The 23,469-nt window shown below is 55.3% G+C and overlaps 1 protein-coding gene across 1 annotated transcript in view; it reads left to right on the forward strand.

Annotated features, from left to right (window-relative positions):
- Positions 1 to 23,469, forward strand: part of ABCA3 (ATP binding cassette subfamily A member 3) — a 30,327-nt gene that overhangs the window by 5,934 nt on the left and 924 nt on the right. Inside the window, exons 3-30 of the mRNA XM_054270755.1 lie at positions 2,118 to 2,382; positions 3,008 to 3,135; positions 3,734 to 3,899; positions 5,849 to 6,108; positions 6,785 to 6,901; positions 7,420 to 7,540; positions 8,368 to 8,541; positions 9,168 to 9,349; positions 10,489 to 10,635; positions 10,962 to 11,091; positions 11,777 to 11,931; positions 12,524 to 12,679; positions 12,962 to 13,172; positions 13,446 to 13,596; positions 14,543 to 14,641; positions 14,802 to 14,994; positions 15,803 to 16,106; positions 16,595 to 16,868; positions 17,755 to 17,959; positions 18,416 to 18,635; positions 18,875 to 19,033; positions 19,514 to 19,686; positions 19,954 to 20,088; positions 20,194 to 20,388; positions 21,321 to 21,508; positions 21,673 to 21,843; positions 22,242 to 22,429; positions 22,535 to 22,608. Of these exons, the coding sequence (XP_054126730.1) occupies positions 2,118 to 2,382; positions 3,008 to 3,135; positions 3,734 to 3,899; positions 5,849 to 6,108; positions 6,785 to 6,901; positions 7,420 to 7,540; positions 8,368 to 8,541; positions 9,168 to 9,349; positions 10,489 to 10,635; positions 10,962 to 11,091; positions 11,777 to 11,931; positions 12,524 to 12,679; positions 12,962 to 13,172; positions 13,446 to 13,596; positions 14,543 to 14,641; positions 14,802 to 14,994; positions 15,803 to 16,106; positions 16,595 to 16,868; positions 17,755 to 17,959; positions 18,416 to 18,635; positions 18,875 to 19,033; positions 19,514 to 19,686; positions 19,954 to 20,088; positions 20,194 to 20,388; positions 21,321 to 21,508; positions 21,673 to 21,843; positions 22,242 to 22,429; positions 22,535 to 22,608 (4,941 nt within the window). The remainder of the gene's footprint in view (positions 1 to 2,117; positions 2,383 to 3,007; positions 3,136 to 3,733; positions 3,900 to 5,848; positions 6,109 to 6,784; positions 6,902 to 7,419; positions 7,541 to 8,367; positions 8,542 to 9,167; positions 9,350 to 10,488; positions 10,636 to 10,961; positions 11,092 to 11,776; positions 11,932 to 12,523; positions 12,680 to 12,961; positions 13,173 to 13,445; positions 13,597 to 14,542; positions 14,642 to 14,801; positions 14,995 to 15,802; positions 16,107 to 16,594; positions 16,869 to 17,754; positions 17,960 to 18,415; positions 18,636 to 18,874; positions 19,034 to 19,513; positions 19,687 to 19,953; positions 20,089 to 20,193; positions 20,389 to 21,320; positions 21,509 to 21,672; positions 21,844 to 22,241; positions 22,430 to 22,534; positions 22,609 to 23,469) is intronic.

Genomic DNA, 23,469 nt, shown 5'->3' on the forward strand with positions numbered 1-23,469 from the left:
CCCGTCTGCAGCTCAGCGCAGCGTTTCTGTAAAAATAACCCAAAGGAAGAGGGAAGTGCTGGCTGCACTCGGCCTTCTGGCAGCACAGAACAGGGAACTGGCCTTGGAGGGGACAAAAGGGACTGGCAGCAGGGCTGATTTGCAGCCAGGAGCATCCCCCATCCCCTCTGCAGAGCAAAATTGTTGTTTTCTGGGTGTGCTCCAGGGTGGGGATACATCTCAATGTGTTTTCCAAGGCCACAAGCTGACTCAGGTCTGCTGTGCCAGGGTACAGCTAAAAGTCCTGTTCCTGATAAAGAAACAGAGCTCCCAAGTCACCCCCAGCCCAATGACAGGACAGTGGCTCTCCAGAGCTGCTTGTGGTGATTATGGATGAGTATCCCTGGCACCTCTGGAATAGAGACTTGAATGACTTCTGCTGCAGAGCTGGTGAATGTGTGTGAGCCTGCAAGTTCAGGGAGGCAGAGCTGTTCTGAAGGCAGCCCAGGAGACAGGGAGAGGTTTAGTGCCATAGTAAATCAGTGGGAGGCAGCTGGGCTGCCAGGGCTGCATTATAAACCCATCAGACATCTGCAGCGTTTGCTTTTATGAGCGTGGCTTTGGGAAAGCTCCTTTTTCTCTGCCTGCCTGAAACTTCTGCTTCCTGCCTGTGCTGCTGGGGCTGGCTGTGGCTGGAGTAGACTCTTCCTCCCAGGGGAATCCCCAAGAGGTGTTTTGGGCTTTGACAGTGGGTGCTGAGAGCCAGGGTAATAGTAATCCCCTTATCATTTCCTGACAAACTGTCCAAGATCCTGTTCACCCTGGCTCCTGCAGGGCTGTGTCCCTTCCCAGGCTGCACTCAGGGCTCCCTACCTGCCCCACTGCAGACTCTGCCCACCTGAGCCTGCCCACCAGCTGCTGCATAAAATCCAATTGCTGAGACAGCAAAGTTGTGACACTTAAGCTCTTGGTGCTCCTCTTTCCAGCCTGGCAAAGGGGGAGGGTGCAAAATCCCTGTGTCTTGTGAAGCCCAAATTAGCCAGAGGCCTCAGAAAAGGTTAATGCTGCTGCTGCAGGCACATGCTCTGAGCAGCCATGAACCCCTGTGGCTGGGGACACCTCTGAGCTGTCACTGCTGAGGCTGAGGCTGAGTGTGCTGTGCTGCTCTTGGGCCTGGCCTGGGGTGAAGGCAGCTGGGTTTGCAGGAGGAAACCACAGAATCCCAGAATGGTTTGGATTGGAAGGAACCATCCATCCCACTGCCCTGCCATGGGCAGGGACACTTCCCACTAGACCAGGTTGCTCGATGGCCACAGTTCCCCTGGGACACCAGTTTGAAATGCTGATTGACCTGGGCTGGATGCTAATGGACCTGTGTTGGTGGGGGCTGTCACTGGCTAGGAGGCATTGTGCAGGAGAGATGGCCCTGGGGGAATTGATGCATGAAGGTCCAGAGTGCAGCGCTGGAGTTCATTCTCCAGTTGCTTGAATCTCAATTAAAAAAAAAAAAAGAGCCACTGTGTGTAGTGCAGGAGTGGCTTGGGTATGCCCATGGGTGTGCTTGGCATGCTGTAGTCCTGTGGCCAGAGGCTCTGCTGGGCCCCATCCTGGGATGCACATCCAACGTCCAGCTGCCTCAGCTCCAGCAGGAAAAGTTGCACTGGTTCCAGCAGTGTTGCTGCACGGCAGAGCCCCAGGGCACAGGGAAGGAGCAAAGCACAAGCCTGGGTCATTCAGGCCAGCAGTGTGGTGAGGAAGGCTCTGGTGGGGGCTGCTTTGAGCTGGAGCAGTGCTTAGGGTAGGGGATCCCTTGGCTGGAGAGCCCTGAAGGATGTGGGAGCCAGCAGTGTCATTCCTGGCCTCTGGAAAAACCCAGGTTGTGAAACCTTGTGGAATGCAAGAACGCTATTGCTCCTTGGTGTTCTCATGCCCTGAACCTCATGACTGTGTCATCTACCTTCTGTGTTTGCATCTTCATTTTTATCTCTTGAGAGAGAGAGAGAGAGAGAGAGAGAGAGAGAGAGAGTGTACTATAGTTATCTGTGTATAGATACACACTGTCTGGATGTCTGTGTACATACAGGTACATAGTGTATTTGATATCCTTGCCCCACGTTTGTGTCTCCCCTGGGCTGCAGAAGAGGCAGATCCTGGTGACGCTGATCGAGGTGTGCCTGCCGCTGCTCTTCGCCGCCATCCTGATCGCGCTGCGGCACCGCGTGCACTCCGTCAGCCACCCCAACGCCACCCTCTACCCCAGCCAGTCTGTGGATGAGCTGCCCAGCTTCTTCTCCTCCCAGCATGCCAGCAACCCCTGGGAGCTGGCCTATGTCCCCTCCAACAGCAGCGCCGTCCGGAGCATCGCCGAGGCGGTGGAGAGAGCTCTGCCCATCAACATCAGAGGTGAGCAGGGCTGGGGCTGCTCCTTCCACCCCAGAAATTGCTGTGAGTCTTTTCTCCGGGCAGCCTAGTCCAGTGGCAGGTGTCCCTGCCCATGGCAGGGTCCTGGAACTGGATGGTCTTTCATGTCCCTTCCAGCCCAAACCTTTCTGTGACTGATTCTGAGTCCTCATGCTCCTGGAACACCATTTTTTTCTGAACTTCAAGACTACAGTTTGATGGTTTTGGAGTTTTTTTCAGTAAAATGACAGGATTTGGGGTTGCTTTTTGGTCTCATTTTATTGCAGTTTCTGTCTTGAAAAATATCACCCTAAAACAGTTAAAGAAGGTGGCAGCACTTCCCTGTGAAAGAGTATTTTTGGAAATCTTTTGGCACAGAAAATTTTAGCACTTGGTGTTCCAAGCTGTTAGAATTTTCTGTGGGAAAGCTGACTCCTGCTCTCAAGGAGGAGGAATGTCTGCATGCCCAGGATAGAGGGCAGCATCCTGTGTAACTCCCCCGTGTCTGACAGCAGGCACGGCACATCCCTCCTGTCCTGGGCCCAGCGATGCTCCTGGGGCTGGCTGAGCAGCAGTGCATGGTGCCTTGCTGTGCCCTGTCCCTGCATCTCCTATTTCTGCCCCACAGCTCAGGGCTTCCCCTCGGAGCGGGACTTTGAGGAGTACGTCAGGCTGGACAACCGCTCGGGCAGCGTCCTGGCCGCCATCGTGTTCCGGCACCGCTTCCCGCACAGCTCGGCCCCGCTGCCCCTCCAGGTGAGCCAGGGCAGGTGGGACAGCATCCCCCAGCCGGGTGTCACCGGGTCTGTGCCACCCTCCAGTGAGCCAGGGCACGGTGCGACAGCATCCCCCAGCCGGGTGTCACCGGGTCTGTCCCACCCACTGGTGAGCCAGGGCAGGTGGGACAGCCTCCCCCAGCCGGGTGTCACCCGGGCCTGTGCCACCCTCCAGGTGAGCCAGGGCAGGTGGGACAGCCTCCCCCAGCTGGGTGTCACCTGGGTCTGTGCCACCCATGGTGACCCAGGCATGGCAGGACAGCATCCCCCAGCTGGGTGTCACCCGGGTCTGTGCCACCCATGGTGACCCAGGCATGGCAGGACAGCATCCCCCAGCCGGGTGTCACCCGGGCCTGTGCCACCCTCCAGGTGAGCCAGGGCAGGTGGGACAGCCTCCCCCAGCTGGGTGTCACCCGGGTCTGTGCCACCCATGGTGACCCAGGCATGGCAGGACAGCATCCCCCAGCTGGGTGTCACCCGGGCCTGTGCCACCCATGGTGAGCCAGGGCAGGTGGGACAGCCTCCCCCAGCTGGGTGTCACCTGGGCCTGTGCCACCCACCCCCAACCCTCCGTGCAGGTGGAGTACGAGCTGCGCTTCAAGTACAGCCCCAGGAACGCCCCGCGGAGCGAGCAGACGGGGCTGAACCCCAACCTGGACCGGGACTGGCACACCAGTTACCTCTTCCCGCTCTTCCAGCTGCCCGGGCCCCGCGAGGCCAAGTTTGCTGATGGGGGCACGCCAGGTGAGCACGGCCCAGGACCTGGGGTCACCTTCCTACTGCACATGGCAGGCTATGAGACTTTTAAGAAATAGGTGCATTTAAAAAAAATCATTAAATTCAGTTAATTATAATGAGTTATTATTTATATCAACACTAAATTTATATCTGTATAAGGCAAACAATTAAATATTTGTTTGTTATAGGCATAAATTTATTTTATTTACACGAGGAATTAAATATTTATATATATTAAAATGTTAAAATTTACATATAAATCTTTATGAATATATAAATAGTTAAATGGTTATGCTTTTCTATAGATGTTTATATTCAGTTTTGTGCATATATAAACAAATAATGACACGATTTTAAATTAATATTTAAATATTAATTATTTACTATAGAGCTTCTTTATATTTACTTATATATTAATTATAAATACTTGATTATTATTTATATTAATATGTATTTATTTTGTTGAATTATTATTCATTGCTTAGATGCCATTGGACTATAGTTACAATTTTGTTATATTTGTTATATTATAGCTATCCTTTATTTAAATTTTATTGTGTGACTTCATGGGCACTGCTTGGCCTCTGGGCACCTCTGCTGAGCAGAGTTGGATTAGAATACATTTTAATGTGCATGAATCATTTTAAAATTTAATTTTTTTCCCATTTCAATTTTTAATGGAAATTTTATATCACTATCCAAACTGCCCCGTGTTTATTGTACTGCTTAAGTACTTGAAAAGTAAATAGAGCAGTTCTATGGTTTGCGGTGTTTAAGGGCAGCCAAACCACTGGCAGAGCATGAGCCAGCAGGGACATTGTTGGAGCTGCTGCTGGCTCAGGACTGGGTTTTTGGGAACTCCTCCTGTGGTGGCAAAGGAAATATTTCCCTCAGTGGGATTTCTCCCTCTGTATTCAATTTCAGTGTCCAGGGAGAGTGAGGGCGAGGAAGTGGGCAAACAGGTTTTGCTCACAGTGTGTAAATAAAGCAGAGTGTTTGCTCAGTACATGAGTTAATATCGAACAAAGTTCCCAATCTCATAATTCCACTGTTATCTTCTCTGTGGGTCATTTTAGCCCACTGACTTTCAAAATGTTCATTTGGGGTTTGGTAAGAGAATTTAAGTTCCTGTTCAGGTAACATTTGGCAGCAATTCCACTTAAAAATAAACGATTTAAAGTTGATTTTATTATCTAAAGCTGTGTCAAGAGAGGTTCAGGTTAGGGAAAAGCTCTTCACCCAGAGGGTGCTGGCACTGCCCAGGCTCCCCAGGGAATGGGCATGGCCCTGAGGCTGCCAGAGCTCCGGGAGTGTTTGACCAGCGCTGCCAGGGATGCCCAGGGTGGGATTGTAGGGGTGTCTGTGCAGGGACAGGAGTTGGCCTCATGATCCTTGTGGGTCCCTTCCCACTTGGGAGATGCTGTTGGGAAATTGAAATATTTGCCGTGTTTTCTAATGCACAAAAGTTAACACCACATGTGTGAGTCACAGGATACACTTCTGACTGCAGCCTGTGTAGTACTGCTTATTCTTCTGGTTTACAAAGAAAAAGAGGAGAAACACAAGCCCAGTGACTTGTGGAGGTTGATGGTGACGGAGAATCTCCCCATAACAAAGTCACAGCCATCTTGCAGGACAGCAATCATGAACAGAGTTTTCCTGGCAGCTCCTCCTAAATGATGGTTATGCAAGATCCTGGTTGGGTCTAGTGGAAGGTTACCCTGCCCGTGGCAGGATGTAGAACAAGATAAGCTTTAAGGTCCCTTCCAGGCCAAGCCAGTGATTCAGTGAATTTGCTGTGGTATCAATCCTTCCCCCACCCCCCATGTGTCAGTGATGCTTATATTGCTTTTCCTCTGCACTCCAGTTTTAGTCCCTGTTCCCTTCCCACAAGGGCTGTTTGTCCCTCCAGCCCCAGCCCCATGTCTGTTCCTGGTGTGGCTCTTGCTGTGCAGGTTATCTCCGGGAGGGGTTCCTGGCGGTGCAGCACGCCGTGGACAGGGCTATCATGCAGTACCACGGCGGTGCCAGCTCTGCCAGCCTGCTGGAGAACATCACCGTGGTGGTGCAGCGCTTCCCCTTCCCAGCCTACGTCAACGACCTCTTCCTCCTGGCCATCCAGAACCAGCTGCCCCTGCTGCTCATGCTCAGCTTCACCTACACCTCGCTCAACATCGTCCGTGCCGTCGTCCACGAGAAGGAGAAGAAGCTGAAGGTGAGAGCTGGGATGTGCTCCCCTCCCTCTGCAGCTTTCCCCAATGGATGATGCCTTTAGATTAGGAACAAAATCCCTGCTGGGTGTAGAGCCAGTGAGCAGGATGAGGGGATGGCAGCGGATTAGCGAGCCCCAGGGAAGAATGTTGCTAATCCTGCTGCCATGAGGAGGCTGGGCAGCCGGGGGTGCTGGACCACAGGGATGGTGTTTCTCCAGGGCTGGGAGAGCGGGCAACATGCCTGGCTTCCAGAGCTTGTGGATTCAAGAGTTCAGCCTGTTTGAAGGGAGGTTTTTGCCTTTTGCATGTGGAGACCCGTTGTGCGTGTGCTGTGGGGGCAGCTGGAGCTCGGCCACATGCTTACAACAGCAGGGCTTGGCTTCCCCCAGGCACTGGCTGTCCTGCCCTGTGCTGGGTGGCCCTGGTGGCACCAGTGGCACCCTGCTCTGGGTCTGGGCTCAGCTCAGCTCTCTGGGAACTCCTCCAGTGGTGGCAGCCCTTGTTTGGGGAGATGGGGGACACCACACCATGGTGGTGGCTGTGCAGGACCCCTCTGCTGATACCTGGGGCTGCCACCTCCTCTTTGCTTGTGCCACGAGGGAAAGCCACCTGTGCCTTGCCCTGGCTGTGCCCAGGGAGTGTGGGTGCAGCTGTGGGTGACACTGTGACCTCCCACAGGAGTACATGCACATGATGGGCCTCAGCAACTGGTTGCACTGGAGTGCCTGGTTCCTCATGTTCTTCCTCTTCCTCCTGGTGTCCGTGTTCTTCGTCACCGTGCTCTTCTGTGTCAAGGTGAGCGTCTGTCCCCAGGCCACAAAGTCTGTGCTGGCAAGGCACAGGGATGACAGGGCCACTCTGCCATGGGACTGTCCTGATGTCCCAGGGCTCCTCCAAAGACTGGAGTTTGGGTTTCCTGGGCTGAAATGAGCAGTGCTGCCCCACAGCTGCATTCATGGCAGGGTCACTCCCCCAGAGGGAGGTGGGGATGGGAGCTCCAGGGACGCAGCCTGCAGAGCAGGACCACCCTGCTCCCACAGCCTCTGCAGCTCCTCGAGCTCTGCCCTCTGCATGTGCCCACACCAGGGGAAGCAGGAGGGGGATTTTTGAGTGTTGGCCAGGGTATCCCCTGCTCCTTAGATCCTGCATCACACGAGGGCAATCTGTATTTCCTCCCTCTGGAGGGGTCTGGGAGTTTCTGGGTGTCCTCACCCACCTGAGTTTGTCTCCAGCACTTGGAGAACATCAGGTCTGTGCTGCTGACACCACGGCTGGCTCCAGCAGCTCTGGGCTTCACAAGATTTTCTTGGCAGGTGAGCGAACAGGGAGCAGTGCTCACCAACAGTGACCCCACCCTGGTGTTCACCTTCCTCGCCATCTTCTCCATCTCCTCCATCTCCTTCAACTTCATGGTGAGCACCTTCTTCTCACGAGGTGAGTCCCCCTGCGCTGCCTCCTTTTGTTACTGACACTGGGACTTGTGAGGGGGCATTTCTTCCCATTTTTGGCTGCATTTTCTGCGCAGTATGTGGAAAGGGATGTGGGCACTCTTGCTTCCCAAACCAAAGCAGGTCCAAGGATTGGAGCCCCTTTACTCTGGAGCCAGGCTGGGAGAGCTGGGGGTGCTCACCTGGAGAGGAGAAGCTCCAGGGACACCTCAGAGCCCCTGCCAGGGCCTGAAGGGGCTCCAGGAGAGCTGGAGAGGGACTGGGGACAAGGGATGGAGGGACAGGACCCAGGGAATGGCTCCCACTGCCAGAGGGCAGGGCTGGATGGGATATTGGGAATGAGGAATTGTTCCCTGTGAGGGTGGGCAGGCCCTGGCACAGGGTGCCCAGAGCAGCTGTGGCTGCGCCATCCCTGGCACTGTTCAAGACCATGTTGAATGGAGTTTGGAGCAACTTGGAATAGTGGAAGGTGTCCCTTCCCATGGCAGGGGGTGGGACAAGGTGGTCTTTAATGCCCCTTCCAACCCAGACCATACCCTGGTAGTATGACCAGCTCCTATCTTAGGGCCTCATCTGGCTGGCTTGGCCCCAGACTCTGCTCTGGGATAGGCAGAGGCTTCTGCAGCTGCCCACCATGGGGCTGGGGCTGGGGTCAGGCTCCTGCCTTGCTGGGATGTGTGTGTGTCTCTGTGCTGCCCCTACATAACCGTGCTTAGTGCACAAATCTGGAACGTCCCTGGGTGGGAAGCTGGTGAGCAGTGCTGGGTGGCATCACCCTGACATTCTCCCTCCTGCTTTTCCCTGTGCTGGCAGCAAACGTTGCAGCTGCTGCTGGTGGCTTCCTCTACTTCTTCTCCTACATCCCCTACTTCTTCATCTCGCCCCGCTACGACCTGATGTCCCACAGCCAGAAGCTGGCCTCCTGCCTCATCTCCAACGTGGCCATGGCCATGGGGGCGCAGCTCATCGGCATGTTTGAAGGGAAAGGTGAGCAGGGCCATCTGTTCCTGGGGAGAGGAGCATCCCCTTCCTGTCAGCCTCGTTTGTGGTGGGGGGGCACTGCCTTGGTGGAGAGACATTGGACAGAAGAAGCAATTTCCTTCTTATTAGAGCTGATTGCTCCCATACCAGGGCTCTCTGAACTTGTGCCTGTGCCCCTGGGCTGTGCAAAGGACCATCCTCACTTTAATTACCAGAGGAATTCTGTTCTGATGGATGGGAACCATTGCATTTCCTCCTTCACAATATATATCCTTAATTTCTTTAATTTAAAAGAATTAATTTCTTTAATTTAAAATTTAATTTAAATTTGTTTATTCCATTCAGAGCTATGCATTTACTAGGTGTGGCAGTAGTGATTGGAAGGGGTGATGCTGGAGAAGGGATCATTTCTTCCCAGGCAGTGGCAGAGAATGCCATGGAAGGATCATGATGGGGTGGGGAGTCTCGAGGGGTCAGTGCCTGTTTTCCCTCCACCTGCAGAGGATCACAGAGCTGTGCAGGTGCTCCTGGTCAGGGAGCAGTGAGCTGGCAGAGGGGCTGCTCTCTGCCAGTCCTGGAGAAGATGGCCCTCCTGGGGATGCAGAGGGAGCAGTGTCCCATGTGCCTTGCAGGGACTGGCATCCAGTGGAGGGACCTCATGAAGCCTGTCAGCGTGGATGACAACTTCACCTTGGCCCAGGTGCTGGGGATGCTGCTGCTGGACTCGGTGCTGTATGGTGTGGTGGCCTGGTACGTGGAGGCTGTGTTCCCTGGGGAGTACGGTGTGCCACAGCCCTGGTACTTCTTCCTCACGGTGAGCACTGCTTGCACCCCTCCCTGGGCTGGAGGGGCATCCCTGGGGACAGTCACCACTTCTGTGCCGTGCATTAGGCCAGACAGATGGCCCAGGGTGGCACCATCTGGCCTCCAAATCACAGGGCCTGCAGCATGTCCTCACTAAAGGCTGATGCAGCTGTTGATTTTTACTGTGGATGAAGGTCATCTTGGCTTTAGAGCTCTCTCCCAGCACTCCTGGCATGCAGGGTGTTTTTAAATGCCTCCAGGCCCAAGCAAAGGCATTGGAGAGAAACCGCAGGTGGGAGGAGCCAGATGCAGCTATCTGACACCCCTGAGCAGTGCCATGCAGGCAGGCATGGGTGACCTGTGTGTCACTGCCAGCTGCCACGTGCCAGGGGTGGGTGTCACCCCTCAGCTGCGCCCCCCTCACTCTGCCAAGCCAAACACTTGGCATCACCCTCAGCAGCTGCATGGGCACTGCAGCTGCATGGCTGCAGGGAGAATGTGTTCTGTTTGGATACTGGAGATGGGTCCTTTGTTATTTGATAGAGAGGCTTTTCCTTCTCCCTTCCAAATTCCTCATCCTAGAGTGGTTTCACGAAGCATCTCACTCCCTCTTGCAGTCAGACTGGGGAAACAGAGATGCAGCCATTGACAAAAGCTGATTTTGCATCCAGGAGTTATTGAATTGTTATTCCCACCAGGATGTAAGGTCCCAAACACTTAGTTTCATTCCTAGAGAGCCATGTCAAAAAAAGGGGCTGTGACTGCAGCAGCTGGACCCCAGGCTGTATTTAGTGTTTTTCAGGAGTTTTGGAGGGGGCGGTCATCCATGGGCTCTCCTGGGCAGGATGATTCTGCCTGAGTGATTTTACTTCTCAGTGGAATTTTTTCCATGGAGATGAAGATGGGGAAGAGCTGCTGTGTAAGCACAGGCAGTGCTGCTGTAAGGGAGAGATGGGGGAGGGCAGGAGGAGCTGTTCCATCGTGTCAGCCCTGCCTGCTGAAGGTGTTCTGCTTGGTAATTCCCAGGCCGAGGAGAGCAGTCTGGGAGATCCTTGGGAGATGTCTGTGGGAGGAGGAGGGTGGCCATGGCTGGGATGAAGAGATGGGCTCTGCCTGTGCCTGATTTCTGTCTCTCCCTTCCTCCATCAGCCCTCGTACTGGTGTGGGCGGCCCAGGACTGTTGTGGGGAAAGAGAAGGAGGAGGAGGAGGACCCTGAGAAAGCCCTGAAGAGTCAGTACATTGAGGAGGAGCCAGCTGACCTCGTGTCAGGCATCAAAATAAAGCACCTGTCCAAGGTACTGACTGCCCAGCAGGGCACAAACGCACCATAATGTTGGTTTTGTAAAATCTGTTGCCTGCAGGCAGCTTCTGTGTCCTTGTGCTGCCCTGGGGCTGGGCATGGCTCTTCCCCAGAGCTGGCTGCATTTTGTGGTGGGATGAAGTGCTGTGTACTTAGAGGTGCAGTGACATCTGTATTTAACTTGCTGACATCTGAATTTAACCTGAATTAGACCTGTTGTCTCCTGGTAACACCCCGTGAGCATCCCAGGCTTTGCCTGCTGGGTGGAGCTGAGGCACTTGCCTGAAGCACAGCACCAACTCATGGACTTCATCTCCACAGGTCTTCAAAGTGGGAAACAAGACAAAAGAGGCAGTGAAGGACTTGACAGTGAACATGTACGAGGGGCAGATCACTGTCCTGTTGGGACACAACGGTGCTGGGAAGACCACCACTCTGTCCATGCTCACAGGTAGGAGTCTCCTGCTGCAGGAGCTCATGGCTTTACCCTTGAAGAAGAGCCAGACCCTGTCTCTGAGGGTGGGGAGGTGTTTTTGATCTCCTTGGAGCACCTTCAGTTTCCTGAGCCATTGGCTAGGAGTGCCAGGGTAGTGAGAGGGGCACAGAAGGAGCATGGGGGTCCCTGCTCAGCCCTCCACAAGAGTGGGATCAGCCAGTGGGTGAAATGGCAGCCAGGTTTTGTGCTGGAGAGCTGTGAGAAGAGACTGCTGACCAGGATTGCTCTCTGTAGGCTTTGCCATGGTAACACAGATAAGGTGGATCTGCTGTTTGTCACTCTTGATCTGCTGGGCTCCAGGATACCTATTTTGGCACAAGGGACACGATGACCTTTGATTGTCCCCTTCTGTTCTCTATTGCTCTGAGCTGCTCCTGGCAGCTCAGGGGGCTCACGGGACCTTCCTGGAACTCTGCCCTGGCCCTGCCAGGCTCTCTGCACGGCTCAGAACCGTGTTTGACCTGCCTGTTCCTCTCCTGTCTGCACTGGGGGCCAGTTCCCCCCTGTGGGTGCCCTGCAACAGGAGGAAGCTGCTGTCCCCCAGGCTGAGCACGAGACAGACCTGCTCTGGTTTTTAGCAGAAAACTGTTGGGGGAGGGATGCTCATCAGGACCCTCAGGTCACCCTGAGCTCCCCACAGGTCTGCACTCCCCGACGGGCGGGCAGGCCTACATCAACGGCTATGAGATCTCCCAGGACATGGTGCTGATCCGCCGCAGCCTGGGGCTGTGCCCCCAGCACGACGTCCTCTTTGACAACATGACAGTGGAAGAGCACCTCCACTTCTATGCAGGGGTGAGCCTGGCACTGAGCAGGGGGACAGCCCTTGGGGAGGCACCTGGGGTTCCAGGAGAGGGATTTTGGACAAGGGCCTGGAATGACAAGACAATGGGGAATGGTTTCACACTGAGAGAGGGCAGGGTTGAATGGGATATACAGAAGAAATTCTTCCCCGTGAGGGTGATGAGGCCCTGGCACAGGTTACTCACAGAAGCTGTGGCTGCCCCTGGATCCCTGAATGTGTCCAAGGCCAGGTTGGATGGGGCTGGAGCGGCCTGGGATAGTGGAAGGTGTCCCTGCCCAAGGCGGGGCAGTTGGCCTAAATGATCTTAAAGGACCCTTCCAACCCAAACTATTCCATGATTCCATGAAAAGCAGAACAGCCCTTGCATCCTCTTCCCACCTCATCTGCAGGCTGGTGGAGGAGTGCAGGGTCTCAGTCAGCACAACTCCATGGAGCCACCCCTGCCAGCTGTGCCAGCTCCTGCAGGGGTGGGCAGGAGTCCAGCTCTGCTTCCCCACTTTCCTGTCTGGGTGTGGAGCAGGGAGTGTGGGGAGGTTTGGCAGCCCTACAGGTGGGCTCATCTCTCCCTTCCCTGTCTGGCAGCTGAAGGGATACCCAGCCTCCAAGTGTCCTGAGGAGATCACCCACATCCTGAGGATCCTGGGCCTGGAGGACAAGCGCCGCTCGCTGAGCAAGGCCCTGTCCGGGGGCATGAAGCGCAAGCTGTCCATCGGCATCGCCCTCATCGGGGACTCCAAGGCAGGTGCCTTTGCTGGGCCCCCCTCACCCTGGGCCACTGCAGCTCCTTGGGGTGGCTTCCAGGCTGTTCCTCATCTGCCCTGAGCCAGTAGGAGAAGCAGGGACAGCGGGGAGCGGGCAGGAGCACCCCCACTCTGAGGGTATTGCCCTGAGGCTCTGCTGTCTGGCAGCTGCTCCCCAAAATCATTGCTGTGAGGTTTCTCCTGGGCCCTGAGGTTGTCCCTCCTGTGCTGCTGGGCCTCCCCCAGCCCTTTCTGACCTGCTCCCCTCTCCTGAGTGCAGGTGGTGATGCTGGATGAGCCGACCTCGGGGATGGACCCAGCCTCCCGCAGAGCCACGTGGGATCTCCTGCAGCAGCAGAGGAGCAACAGGACCATCCTGCTGACCACTCACTTCATGGACGAGGCAGACCTGCTGGGGGACCGCATAGCCATCATGGCCAAGGGCGAGCTGCAGTGCTGCGGCTCCTCACTCTTCCTCAAGCGCAAATACGGTATGGGGGCAGAGCAGGCTGTGCTCCGTGTGTTCTCCTGGCCAGGGAGGAGCAGGGAGGCTAGAGAGAGCAGGGAGGGGATCCATTGCTCCTTGCCTAATGGCTGGTGCTCCCCATCCTGCTCTTCAGCCTCTCCTGGGGCCCATCCCCACATTTGCTCTTGCATCGTGTCCGTGTCCGGTGCAGAGAGGTGCCTGTGCATCCCTCTCTGTTCCAGCCCCCTGCCCAGGCTGGGATTGACCCTCCTCTCCCTTCTCTCGTGGCTCCCACCAGGGGCTGGGTATCACATGGTGATGGTGAAGGAGCCCTACTGCAACTTGGGCGAGATCTCCCGCCTCATCTGCCAGTACGTGCCCAACGCCACCATGGAGAGCAACGCCGGGGCAGAGCTGTCCTTCATCCTGCCCAAGGAGAGCACCCACAGGTAATGGCATTGTCCTCTGCTGCCCCTCCCTGGGGGGTCCCTTCTCTTCACACACTCTCACAGGCTTGTTGGAAAGGGGAGCTGCTCCCTGCATCAGCACTGGTCATGGGAAATGGGATTCAGTTCCTCCTGTAGTGCTGAGGGTGGCACACACAAGGCAGGATGTTCTGGCTCTGGAATCAGATCTACAGATGCAGGAGATCAGGGGAGCTGATTGTCTCCTTCTGCTCTGTTCTCATGAGACCCCTCCTGCAGTGCTCCCTCCCAGTCTGGAGGCACCAGCAGGAGGATGTGGAGCTCCTGGAGCAAGTCCAGGGAGGCCACAGAGATGCTCCAAGGGCTGGAGCCCCGCTGCTCTGGAGCCAGGCTGGCAGAGCTGGGGGTGCTCACCTGGAGAGGAGAAGCTCCAGGGACACCTCAGAGCCCCTGGCAGGGCCTGAAGGGGCTCCAGGAGAGCTGGAGAGGGACTGGGGACAAGGGATGGAGGGACAGGACCCAGGGAATGGCTCCCACTGCCAGAGGGCAGGGCTGGATGGGATATTGGGAATGAGGAATTGTTCCCTGTGAGGGTGGGCAGGCCCTGGCACAGGGTGCCCAGAGCAGCTGTGGCTGCCCCTGCATCCCTGGCAGTGTCCAAAGCCAGTGGATATGGTTTGGAGCACTCTGGGATAGTGGAAGCAGGGGATGGAATGAGATGGTCAGTAAGGTCCATTTCAAACTCAAACCCTTTTGTGTTTCCATAATTCTGTGATAGCTGAGGCAAGAACAAACAGCCAGTGGAGCCCAAAGTCTGCCCTGGGGGATGGGGGTGTGCTCAATGCCACAGGTTACCCTGGGGGTGGATGCAAGACTCCAGCCAGCTGCAGGACTGATGCCCAGAGGGTCTTTACCCCTGAGTGCCCCCTCCCACGACTGTCAGTGTCTGATGTCCCCCTTCTCTGCTCAGGTTTGAGGCCCTGTTCACGGAGCTGGAGCAGAGGCGGGAGGAGCTGGGCATCGCCAGCTACGGTGCCTCGGTCACCACCATGGAGGAGGTGTTCCTCAGGTAGGTGCAGGGGTGACCAGTGCCCGTGTGCTTTGGTGATGGCCAGCACAGCCCTCCGGGGCACTCGTTGGCTTTGCTCTCTGGGCTTTGGTTTCCCTAGCTCAGAACAGCTGTATCCTGCCTGGATCTGTTTCATCACCTGCTTTCCCTCCTGGCACAGGGTTGGGAAGCTCGTGGACTCCAGCATGGATATCCAGGCCATCCAGCTGCCTGCTCTGCAGTACCAGCACGAGAGGCGCTCCAACGACTGGGCCATGGATGACTCCAGCAGCCTGAGTGGCATGACGGACATGACGGACGACAGCGGGGCGCTCATTACTGAGGACTGCTCCAGCATCAAGCTCAACACCGGGGTGAGTGCTGGGGATTCAGTGCTGCAGGAATGGGGAGATGATGTGTGAAGGGAGGGGATTGAAGTAGGGCTACCAGGTGGAGCCTCCCCCACAGTTGCTCTTGTTGCATGTGGTTTGGAACCACAATCGAATTGAAAGTTCAAGTTGGAATCTGCATCATTAAGAAAAATGATTTTTAGGGTTGATAGGGGTACTCTTTATATTAATCTTGGGATCCATGTTGCTCTTCAAGGTGATCCAATGTGGTTTTCCACCTGCTGTTGTTCTATCGTTGGGGTTTTCCAGAAGGAAGATGAGAAAATCCATCTTCCTTCCCTCGCTAGGCTCGTGTTCCAGTTCCCTGGCAGCCCTTCATGCCCCGCTGCCTCAGCGCCTGTGATCAATGTCCCTTTTCTTCCCAAGGGCACTCTCAAAGGCACAGGGGGAGGAGGATGTTGCTGGGTTTGAAAAGCACAGAAGGTGTTGGCAGGGGCTGGGCGGGGCACTCGCAGGTGCTCACCTGGTTGCCCTGCAGTAATCCTGTTTGGGAGCCTCAGCTGCTGGGAGGTGGAGGAAGGTAAAGGTCATGGCTAAAGCTGCTTTTAACACCTGAGATTTCAAAGTGACTGTGACTCGTTCAGAAGCCATGAAGCTGGATGAGCTGGAGCTGGGCAGCTGCCCTGCTAATCCCTTTATAGGCTTAGCTGGAGAGCAGGCTGGCAGGTGCATGAAGGATGGCGGTGGTTTGGGGTCACTTCCACATCAGCTGCATGGGGTGACGTGCCCCCAGCTGGCAGGGCTGAGCGTGACCCGGCCTCTCCCCCTGCAGTTCTACCTGTGCTGCCAGCAGTTCTACGCCATGTTCATGAAGCGGGCCATGTACAGCTGGCGCAACTGGAAGATGGTGGCGGCGCAGTTCCTCGTGCCTCTGATCTTCACTGCCTTTGCCCTCATCGTGGCCAAGACCTTCCCGGGCCCGCGGGACTCGTCCCAGCTGCGGTTGACGCTGGAGCCCTACGGCCAGACCATCGTGCCTTTCTCGGTGTCGGGTGCCGCGGGGCTGCCGCAGAGGCTGGCGGAGCAGTACACGGAGCTGCTGGATGCCCAGCATCAGTCGCCGCTGGAGGTGCTGGGTGAGGGCTCAGGGAGCGCCCCTGGAGCAGGTGGTGCCTGGTGGGGTGTCCAGGGGCCACTGGTGTGGTGGTTTAGGTCCCAGCTGTGCCGTATCTGATGCTTTTCTTTCCTGCGTGGGAGTGTCGCGTCACTGGCAGGACCTCTCCTCATCTGGGCAGAGCTGTCTTCTCCACAACCCCATGTTTGTGGCCACTGGAACAGGCAACCTGGGGAATGGTCATGGCCCCAGTGCTCCCAGAGCTCAAAGAGCTTTGGATAACACTCTCAGGCACATGGTGGCATTGTTGGGATGTTCCATGCAGGGCCAGAAGTTGGACTTGATGATCCTTGTGGGTCCTTTCCAACTCAGGAGATTATGTGGATCTGTGTTTCTGTGATGAGGACTAGGGTGGGCCACCAGGGCTGAGTCTGCTTGGGGTTTTTTCCAGTTGGCCTCAGTTAGCAGTGGTGTGATGGACCCGCCTGTAACAGCGGTGGTGTTTGGCAGGTGGGCTGGAGGAGTACCTCATCTCCAGAGCCTCCGAGGAAGGAGGAGCCTTCAACGAGCACTACATTGCAGCCGCCTCTTTCGAGGCCGCGGGGAACCGCACGCTGGTCACGGCGCTCTTCAACAACCAGGCCTACCACTCCCCGGCCACCGCCCTCATGCTGGCTGACAGCGCCATCCTCAGGGTGCTGGCAGGCCCCAACGCCTCCATCACCGTCACCAACTACCCCCAGCCCCGCAACATCACCGAGAAGGCCAAGGACCAGCTCATGGAGTACGTGTGGTGATGGCACAGGGCTCGCTTTCCTGCTAGGGCTCCCATGGGTGCAGGTTGGCCTGGTTGTGCTGGAGTCAGTGAAGAAGCCAGGCTGGAGCTTCTCAGACCCAAATGTAGCTGTGATTGCACTCAGGAAGTCAGGGGGGCAAAGCTGTGGAGATGACTTCTCTGCTGAGCCAGGCAGCCACATCACCCCATGCACATCTCAGAGTTGGCTGTTCCCCTCGAGATACTGGCTGGGGTTATTTTTCCTGGGTGCTCATAGTAGTGGAGGCCATGTGGCCATGCTCTTCACAAAACCCCGCATCCAGGGCCTCTGAACCACACCTAGACCAGAGGGGCCATGTCTGGGACCTCACCAAGGCAGCATGGAGGTTTGTGGTGTGCAGGGTGGGCTGTGCCTGGGGGGTGATTGACTCCCTTGAGTGTTTCTTCAGCATGTTGGCCAAGTGTAGCCTCTTCAAGGAGCCCAGTGTGGGTGTGCTGGCCACAACTTTCTCAAGAGTGGCAGCAGAGGGGCAGGTGCTGATCTCTGCTCTCTGTGACCAGAGACAGGACCCAAAGGAACGGCTGAAGCTGTGTCAGGAGAGATTTAGACTGGAAATCAAGAAAAGGTTCTTCCCCCAGAGGATGTTGGGGCACTGCCCAAGCTCCCCAGGGAATGGTCCTGGTCTCAAGGCTGCCAGAGCTCCAGGAGCATTTGGACAACACTTTCAGGGGCGCACAGGATGGGATTGTTGGGGTGTCTGTGCAGGACCAGGAGCTGGGCTGGATGATCCCTGTGGGTCCTGAGACTATTCTATGTTTCTTTGCTGTCCTTGTGTAGCCTCAGCATTGGTTGGCTGAGGTGTCCCTGCCCTAACGTGTCCCCCTGTCCCCACAGAGGCCAGACTGGCTTTGCCATTGCTATCAACCTGCTGTATGGGATGGCCTCTCTCGCCAGCACCTTCGCGCTGCTGCTGGTCAGCGAACGCGCCATCAAGGCCAAGCACGTCCAGTTCGTCAGTGGTGTGTACGTGGTCAACTTCTGGCTTTCTGCCCTGCTCTGGGACATCATCAACTTCCTCATCCCTTGTGCTCTGATGTTGGTGAGTCACCTGTGGCAGCCCAATCCCCGTTGGTGGGATGCTGGGCTCTGCTCCTCTGGGATGTGCGTGGGTGCAGGGAGAAGGACAGGGCCACTGGCAATGTCTCTGTAGAAAGGACCCACTAGAAAGCTGTCCCTTGGTCCTGCTGGGAGCTGGACCACGGCCAACCAGCTGGGGCAGTGTCCTCTGGCAGTGTCCTCTGTCCTCCCTCTTTGCTGTTGGGACTAGAAAATTTTAAATCCATGAGATGTTGGAGAGGAATTCCCCAGATCTCTTCTGCATCCCAGTCTGCAGAAAGGGCCTCCCCTGGGGACAGCCATGGGCTACTGGTAGGACCCATCCATGAGGTGCTGTCTGGGTCAGTGGAGTGCTGATGTTACCCTGGGCCACTGGGACAAGGAGATATCGCCTGAGGTCAAGCCAAATGTGCCTTCTCCCCACATTGCTGTGCCCCAGGTGATATTCCAAGCCTTCAACGTGCAAGCCTTCACCCAAGACAGCCACCTCGTTGACGTGATGCTGATCTTCCTCCTTTATGGCTGGGCCATCATCCCCCTCATGTACCTCCTCAGCTTCCTCTTCTCGGTGGCAGCCACGGCCTACACCCGTCTGACCATCTTCAACATCCTCTCCGGCACCGCCACCTTCCTCGCCGTCACCATCATGAGCATCCCAGGTGGGTCACTGCCCTCTACCTGCCCAGCCATCACCAACAAGGTCCAGCCCCCAAAAGGGCTCTCTGACCCCAGGGCTGGTCCCACAGTAGCCATAAAACACTACAACAGTCCATTGTCACTCATTAAATGTGACAAAATATGTTTGGTTTCTCTCTAAACTTCAGGGTTTTCCAGATATCAGGGTTTTTTCTCCCAAACCAGCAGTCTCTAATTCATTGATCCACCTGTTCTCTTTCAGAACTGGGCTTGGTGGACCTCTCCAAAACCCTGGATAAAGTTTTTCTCATCTTACCCAATTACTGCTTGGGCCAGTGCATCAGTGACTTCTACCAGAACTACGAGTTCATTCAGTTCTGCACCTCCTCTGTTGAAGCCATCTTCATCTGCAAGGCCTTCAGTGAGTCTCTACATCCTCACCTGGCCAGCCCCCACAGCATCACTGCGGGGTTGTGTGGGTGGATGGTGGAACTGGGCAGTGTCATGGGGCCTCTGCCTGGGCAGTAGCTGCAGGTACCATTTTAGAGCAAAAACTGGGCAGCATATTAGGACATATATAGGAAAAAATTCCTTAAATGGATCACCTTACTCATGATTTGGAGGAAAAATGTGTGCTAGGGGAAGTTTCAGAGATGAGTGAAGAAATCCCAATCTCAAGATTGGTGTCCTCTGCCTGCCTCCAGTGGGCATCTTCTGCCAGATCCCTTCCAGACCCAGATCCTCCTGTGGGAAGCATTGGGAAGAGCTGTGGGCAGGGAGCCAGTGTGGGATGAAGATAAGCCTGGCAAAGCTTTGGGCTCATAGCTTCCTCTGGAGTTTATCTGCCCCTCCCCAAAGTGTGGATTGATCCTGGCGTTGATTTTGTTCCATCTTTCCTCAGATATCAGTTATCAGATGAACTACTTTTCCTGGGAGACCCCTGGGATTGGGCGGTACCTGACCTCCTTGGCCATCCAGGGTTTCTCCTTCCTCTTCCTCCTCTTCCTCATTGAGACAAACCTTCTCTGGAGACTGAGAACTCTGGTCTGTGGCATCTGCAGGCGGCGGAAATGGGTGAGTGAAGCACGTGGGAGGGAGCTGTGCCCTCCAAGCCCAGCCCAGGAGTCCCTGTGAGCTGGAGACAGGCCCTCATCACCTGCATCATATTCCCAGGGAGCATCCCTGGAGCTGGGAGGAGCCAGTCCTGTTGAGTGTATGGATTGGCAAAGGGAGTGAGGCATCTCCAGAGGGATGGATCCTCCCAGGGTTGGGGACACTGGAGGAACCCATTCATCCCCCAGCAGCCAGGTGACACAGAGTGTGTCTTCCCCCTGTGTTCAGGTGGCCCTGCTGAACAGGGTGTCTGTGCTGCCAGAGGACAGGGATGTGGCAGATGAGAGGAAGAAGGTTTTGGAGTCACCACCAGAACTGCTGTCGTCTCTCAGCAGCCCTCTGGTCATCAAGGAGCTGACCAAGGTGAGGCAAGGTGACCTGAGCATCCTGCTGCCATCTGAGCCGTGTCCTCTCGGGCCTTGCCGTGCCATCGGGCAGTGACATGTGGCATGTGTGTGGCTCCTCCAGGTCTATGACAGCCGGGAGTCCCTGCTGGCAGTGGACAGGATCTCCTTGGCTGTCAGCAAAGGGGAGTGCTTTGGTCTCCTTGGCTTCAACGGAGCGGGCAAAACCACCACCTTCAAGATGCTGACGGGTGACGAGAGCATCACATCGGGGGACGCCTTTGTGGATGGCCACAGCATTCTGGCCAACATCAAGAAGGTACCCAAGGCTGCAGGGCTGAGGGTGGTGTTGCAGACCATCCTGTGTTTGCCTGGGCTGAGCCACCTTGCAGTTGCCTCCAAGAGGACGTGGTTGCAGTTCCAGAGGCAGGGACAATAAATATCCCAGGGACATCGTGTCCTTGGCTGGCTCAGCTCTCCATTATCTGGCCATGAGGAAGCAGTTTCCTCTCCACTGGGATTACAGATGTGATACAAATGGAGACCAAACCTGCTGTGGGTAGCAAACCTTTCATCAAAGGGTTTTACCTCCATAGCTGGAAATGTGGAAAATATTGGAGGATGGTCTCTAAAATGAGTGTATCAAACCTTTCCAGACTTCTGCTAGGGGTGTCCTTGCTGGGAATTGCCCACTTCTTTTGGAAGAGATGAGCAGGGGTTAGGCTTTGAGTCCAGTCCTTCCTCTTCCACTGTCCCAGATTTCACAGAATATTCTGATTTGGAAGGGACCCACAAGGACCATCAAGTCCAAGTCTTAGGTGAATCAGGATCCCAGACAAGGTCAGACATGAAGAACATTCCTTGAGAGCATGCCCCCAAATTGCCTCCTTCCCTGAAACTGCCTTCTCTCATGCTCTTGTCCCTGCAAGTGAGCAGGACATGGGGGAGGTACCAGCCCTCCAGCACTTTCCTTCTTCTGAGAGCCTGGGCACCCCAAAATGGTCCCTCACAGTGAGGAACCAGCTTGGCAGAGACATTGTGAGCCCACCAGCTGCTGTCCAGAGACACATCTGTCCATCCCTGCCAGCCCAGCTGCTCCAGGGGGCATTCCCCTCTCATTCCCCCCACGGTTTCAGAGCTGCGGCTCAGTTCCATCACTCAGGGAGGAGCAGCAGGGCCCGTGGGTGCCCAGGCAGCCCTGGCTCGGAGCCCTGCCCGTGTGCTGATTGCTGTGTGCTCCCCTGGGCACAGGTGCAGCAGAGGATCGGGTACTGCCCGCAGTTTGACGCCCTGCTGGAGCACATGACGGGCCGCGAGACGCTGAGCATGTACGCGCGCCTGCGCGGCATCCCCGAGCGCTACATCGGCAGCTGCGTGGAGAACATGCTGCGGGGGCTGCTCCTGGAGCCGCACGCCGACAAGCTCGTCAGGACCTACAGGTGAGAGCAGGCCTGGCCAAACCGCTGTCCCTCCCCTGGTGTGCTGCTCCTGTGCTCATACTGGGGCTCTGTCCCCGTTCCTCGCTCCCGTTTTCAGCTGAAGTTTGAACTTGGTGATCTCTCTGGTCATTTCCAACCCTAATGGTTCTGTGATTCCTCTGCAGCGGTGGGAACAAGCGGAAGCTGAGTGCTGGCATTGCCCTCATTGGTGGCCCCCCTGTGATCTTCCTGGACGAGCCCTCCACTGGCATGGACCCCGTGGCCCGGCGCTTGCTCTGGGACGCAGTGACACGGACGCGGGAGTGTGGCAAATCCATCATCTTCACCTCCCACAGGTGACACCTGGCTTGGCAGGGCTAGGCATAAGAGATCAGGGAGAGTGGTGGGATCCGAGGGATGGGACACACCTCCGGGGCCTGGTGAGTGGGCATACACTGCCTGCAGCCAGTGGCTGGCTCGACCCAAATCTCCCTCCTCAAAGAGTCCAGAGCTTCAGTCCCTCCTCAAAACCTCCAGCCGCTTCCCAGAAGCTTCTGCTTGTGTCTGGTGTTTACCTGCCCGGAGAAGCTGTGGCTGCTCCATCTCTGGGGGCATGCTGGACTGAGCTTGGAGCAGCCTGTTCTAGTGGAAAGTGTCCCTGTCCATGGCAGGGGGTGGAACAAGATGAGCTTTAAGGTTCCTTCTAGCCCAAACCCCCCTGGGATTCTCTGAACGAGTCCTCTCCTTCCTGCAGCATGGAGGAGTGCGAGGCACTGTGCACACGACTGGCCATCATGGTGAATGGGCAGTTCAAGTGCCTGGGCAGCCCCCAGCACCTCAAAAGCAAGTTTGGTAGTGGATACACCTTGCTGGCCAAAACCCGGAGCGAGGAGGAGGGTGAGCTGCAGGCCTTCAAGGCCTTCGTGGAGAAGACTTTCCCAGGTACCGTGAGCTGCTGGAGTGGTTGCTCCTGGAGCAGGGGCAGGTGCTGGCTGTGAACTGCAGCACCTTCCCTAACACAGAGCCTCTCCCTGCTCCATTCCCCAGGCAGTGTCCTGAAGCATGAGCACCAGGGCATGGTGCATTACCACTTGACCAACAAGAACCTCAGCTGGGCACAGGTAAGGGGGCACTGGGAACCTTTCTCCTGCCCCTTCCCATGTTCTTGGTGCTTTGCTTTCGGTGGTGCATCCTCCCCACACTGCTTTGCACTGTGGAAACCTGGCATGGGTGGGCACAACTTCCCCGTGCTGACAGCTCCCTGCTCCTGCCCCTCAGCCCCAGGAACCCCCTGGCAGTGCTTCAGTGTGGTCCCACTGGGGCTGTGGGCAGTGGCTCTCCCCAGCCACCGATCCTGAGGGGTCCTAGCCCAGGGACACCGATAAAACCCCACAGTACAGATACAGTATGTAACCCTCTGCATACAGAGTTAGGTATAGAGCATACCTAGTATAGCTCTCTGTATATACTGTCTACATGTACATTATCTATATGTGAATACATACAGAGATATTCATAGTATATAGATAGTTTTCATATGCAGTATCTAAGTGTGTATATATATATTTATCTGTATATTACATGCACTGGATGTAGTGTATATCATATACTTTATATTGTATTTATACAATATATAATATATACTCAATAGGGTATGTGGTATAGGTAATACTCTCTAAGATTATATACTCTATATACTCTATATCAAGTATGTGGTATAGTCTATAGAGTATATATAGAGAGAGTAAATAGTATACAGATTATATTAAAACTATGTATGGGATTATATAAAAACTAGAGAGTGAGTTTATCAATATGTATATCATATGTAGCTCAATATAAAAATGATGTGTATGCTAGATACAGATAGTTATGTATAGTGTATATATTATACTAAATGTTATTTCTATATTATGTAAATATTTTATATATATAATGTGTTAGCAGAAGCCTTGGGCAGGGATTCAAACCCAGATATGTGT

The sequence above is a fragment of the Melozone crissalis genome, unplaced genomic scaffold (assembly GCF_028551555.1).
Source record: "Melozone crissalis strain CALT ecotype California unplaced genomic scaffold, PUWL_Pcris_2 ptg000012l_1, whole genome shotgun sequence".
In the NCBI taxonomy this organism is placed as follows: Eukaryota; Metazoa; Chordata; class Aves; order Passeriformes; family Passerellidae; genus Melozone; species Melozone crissalis.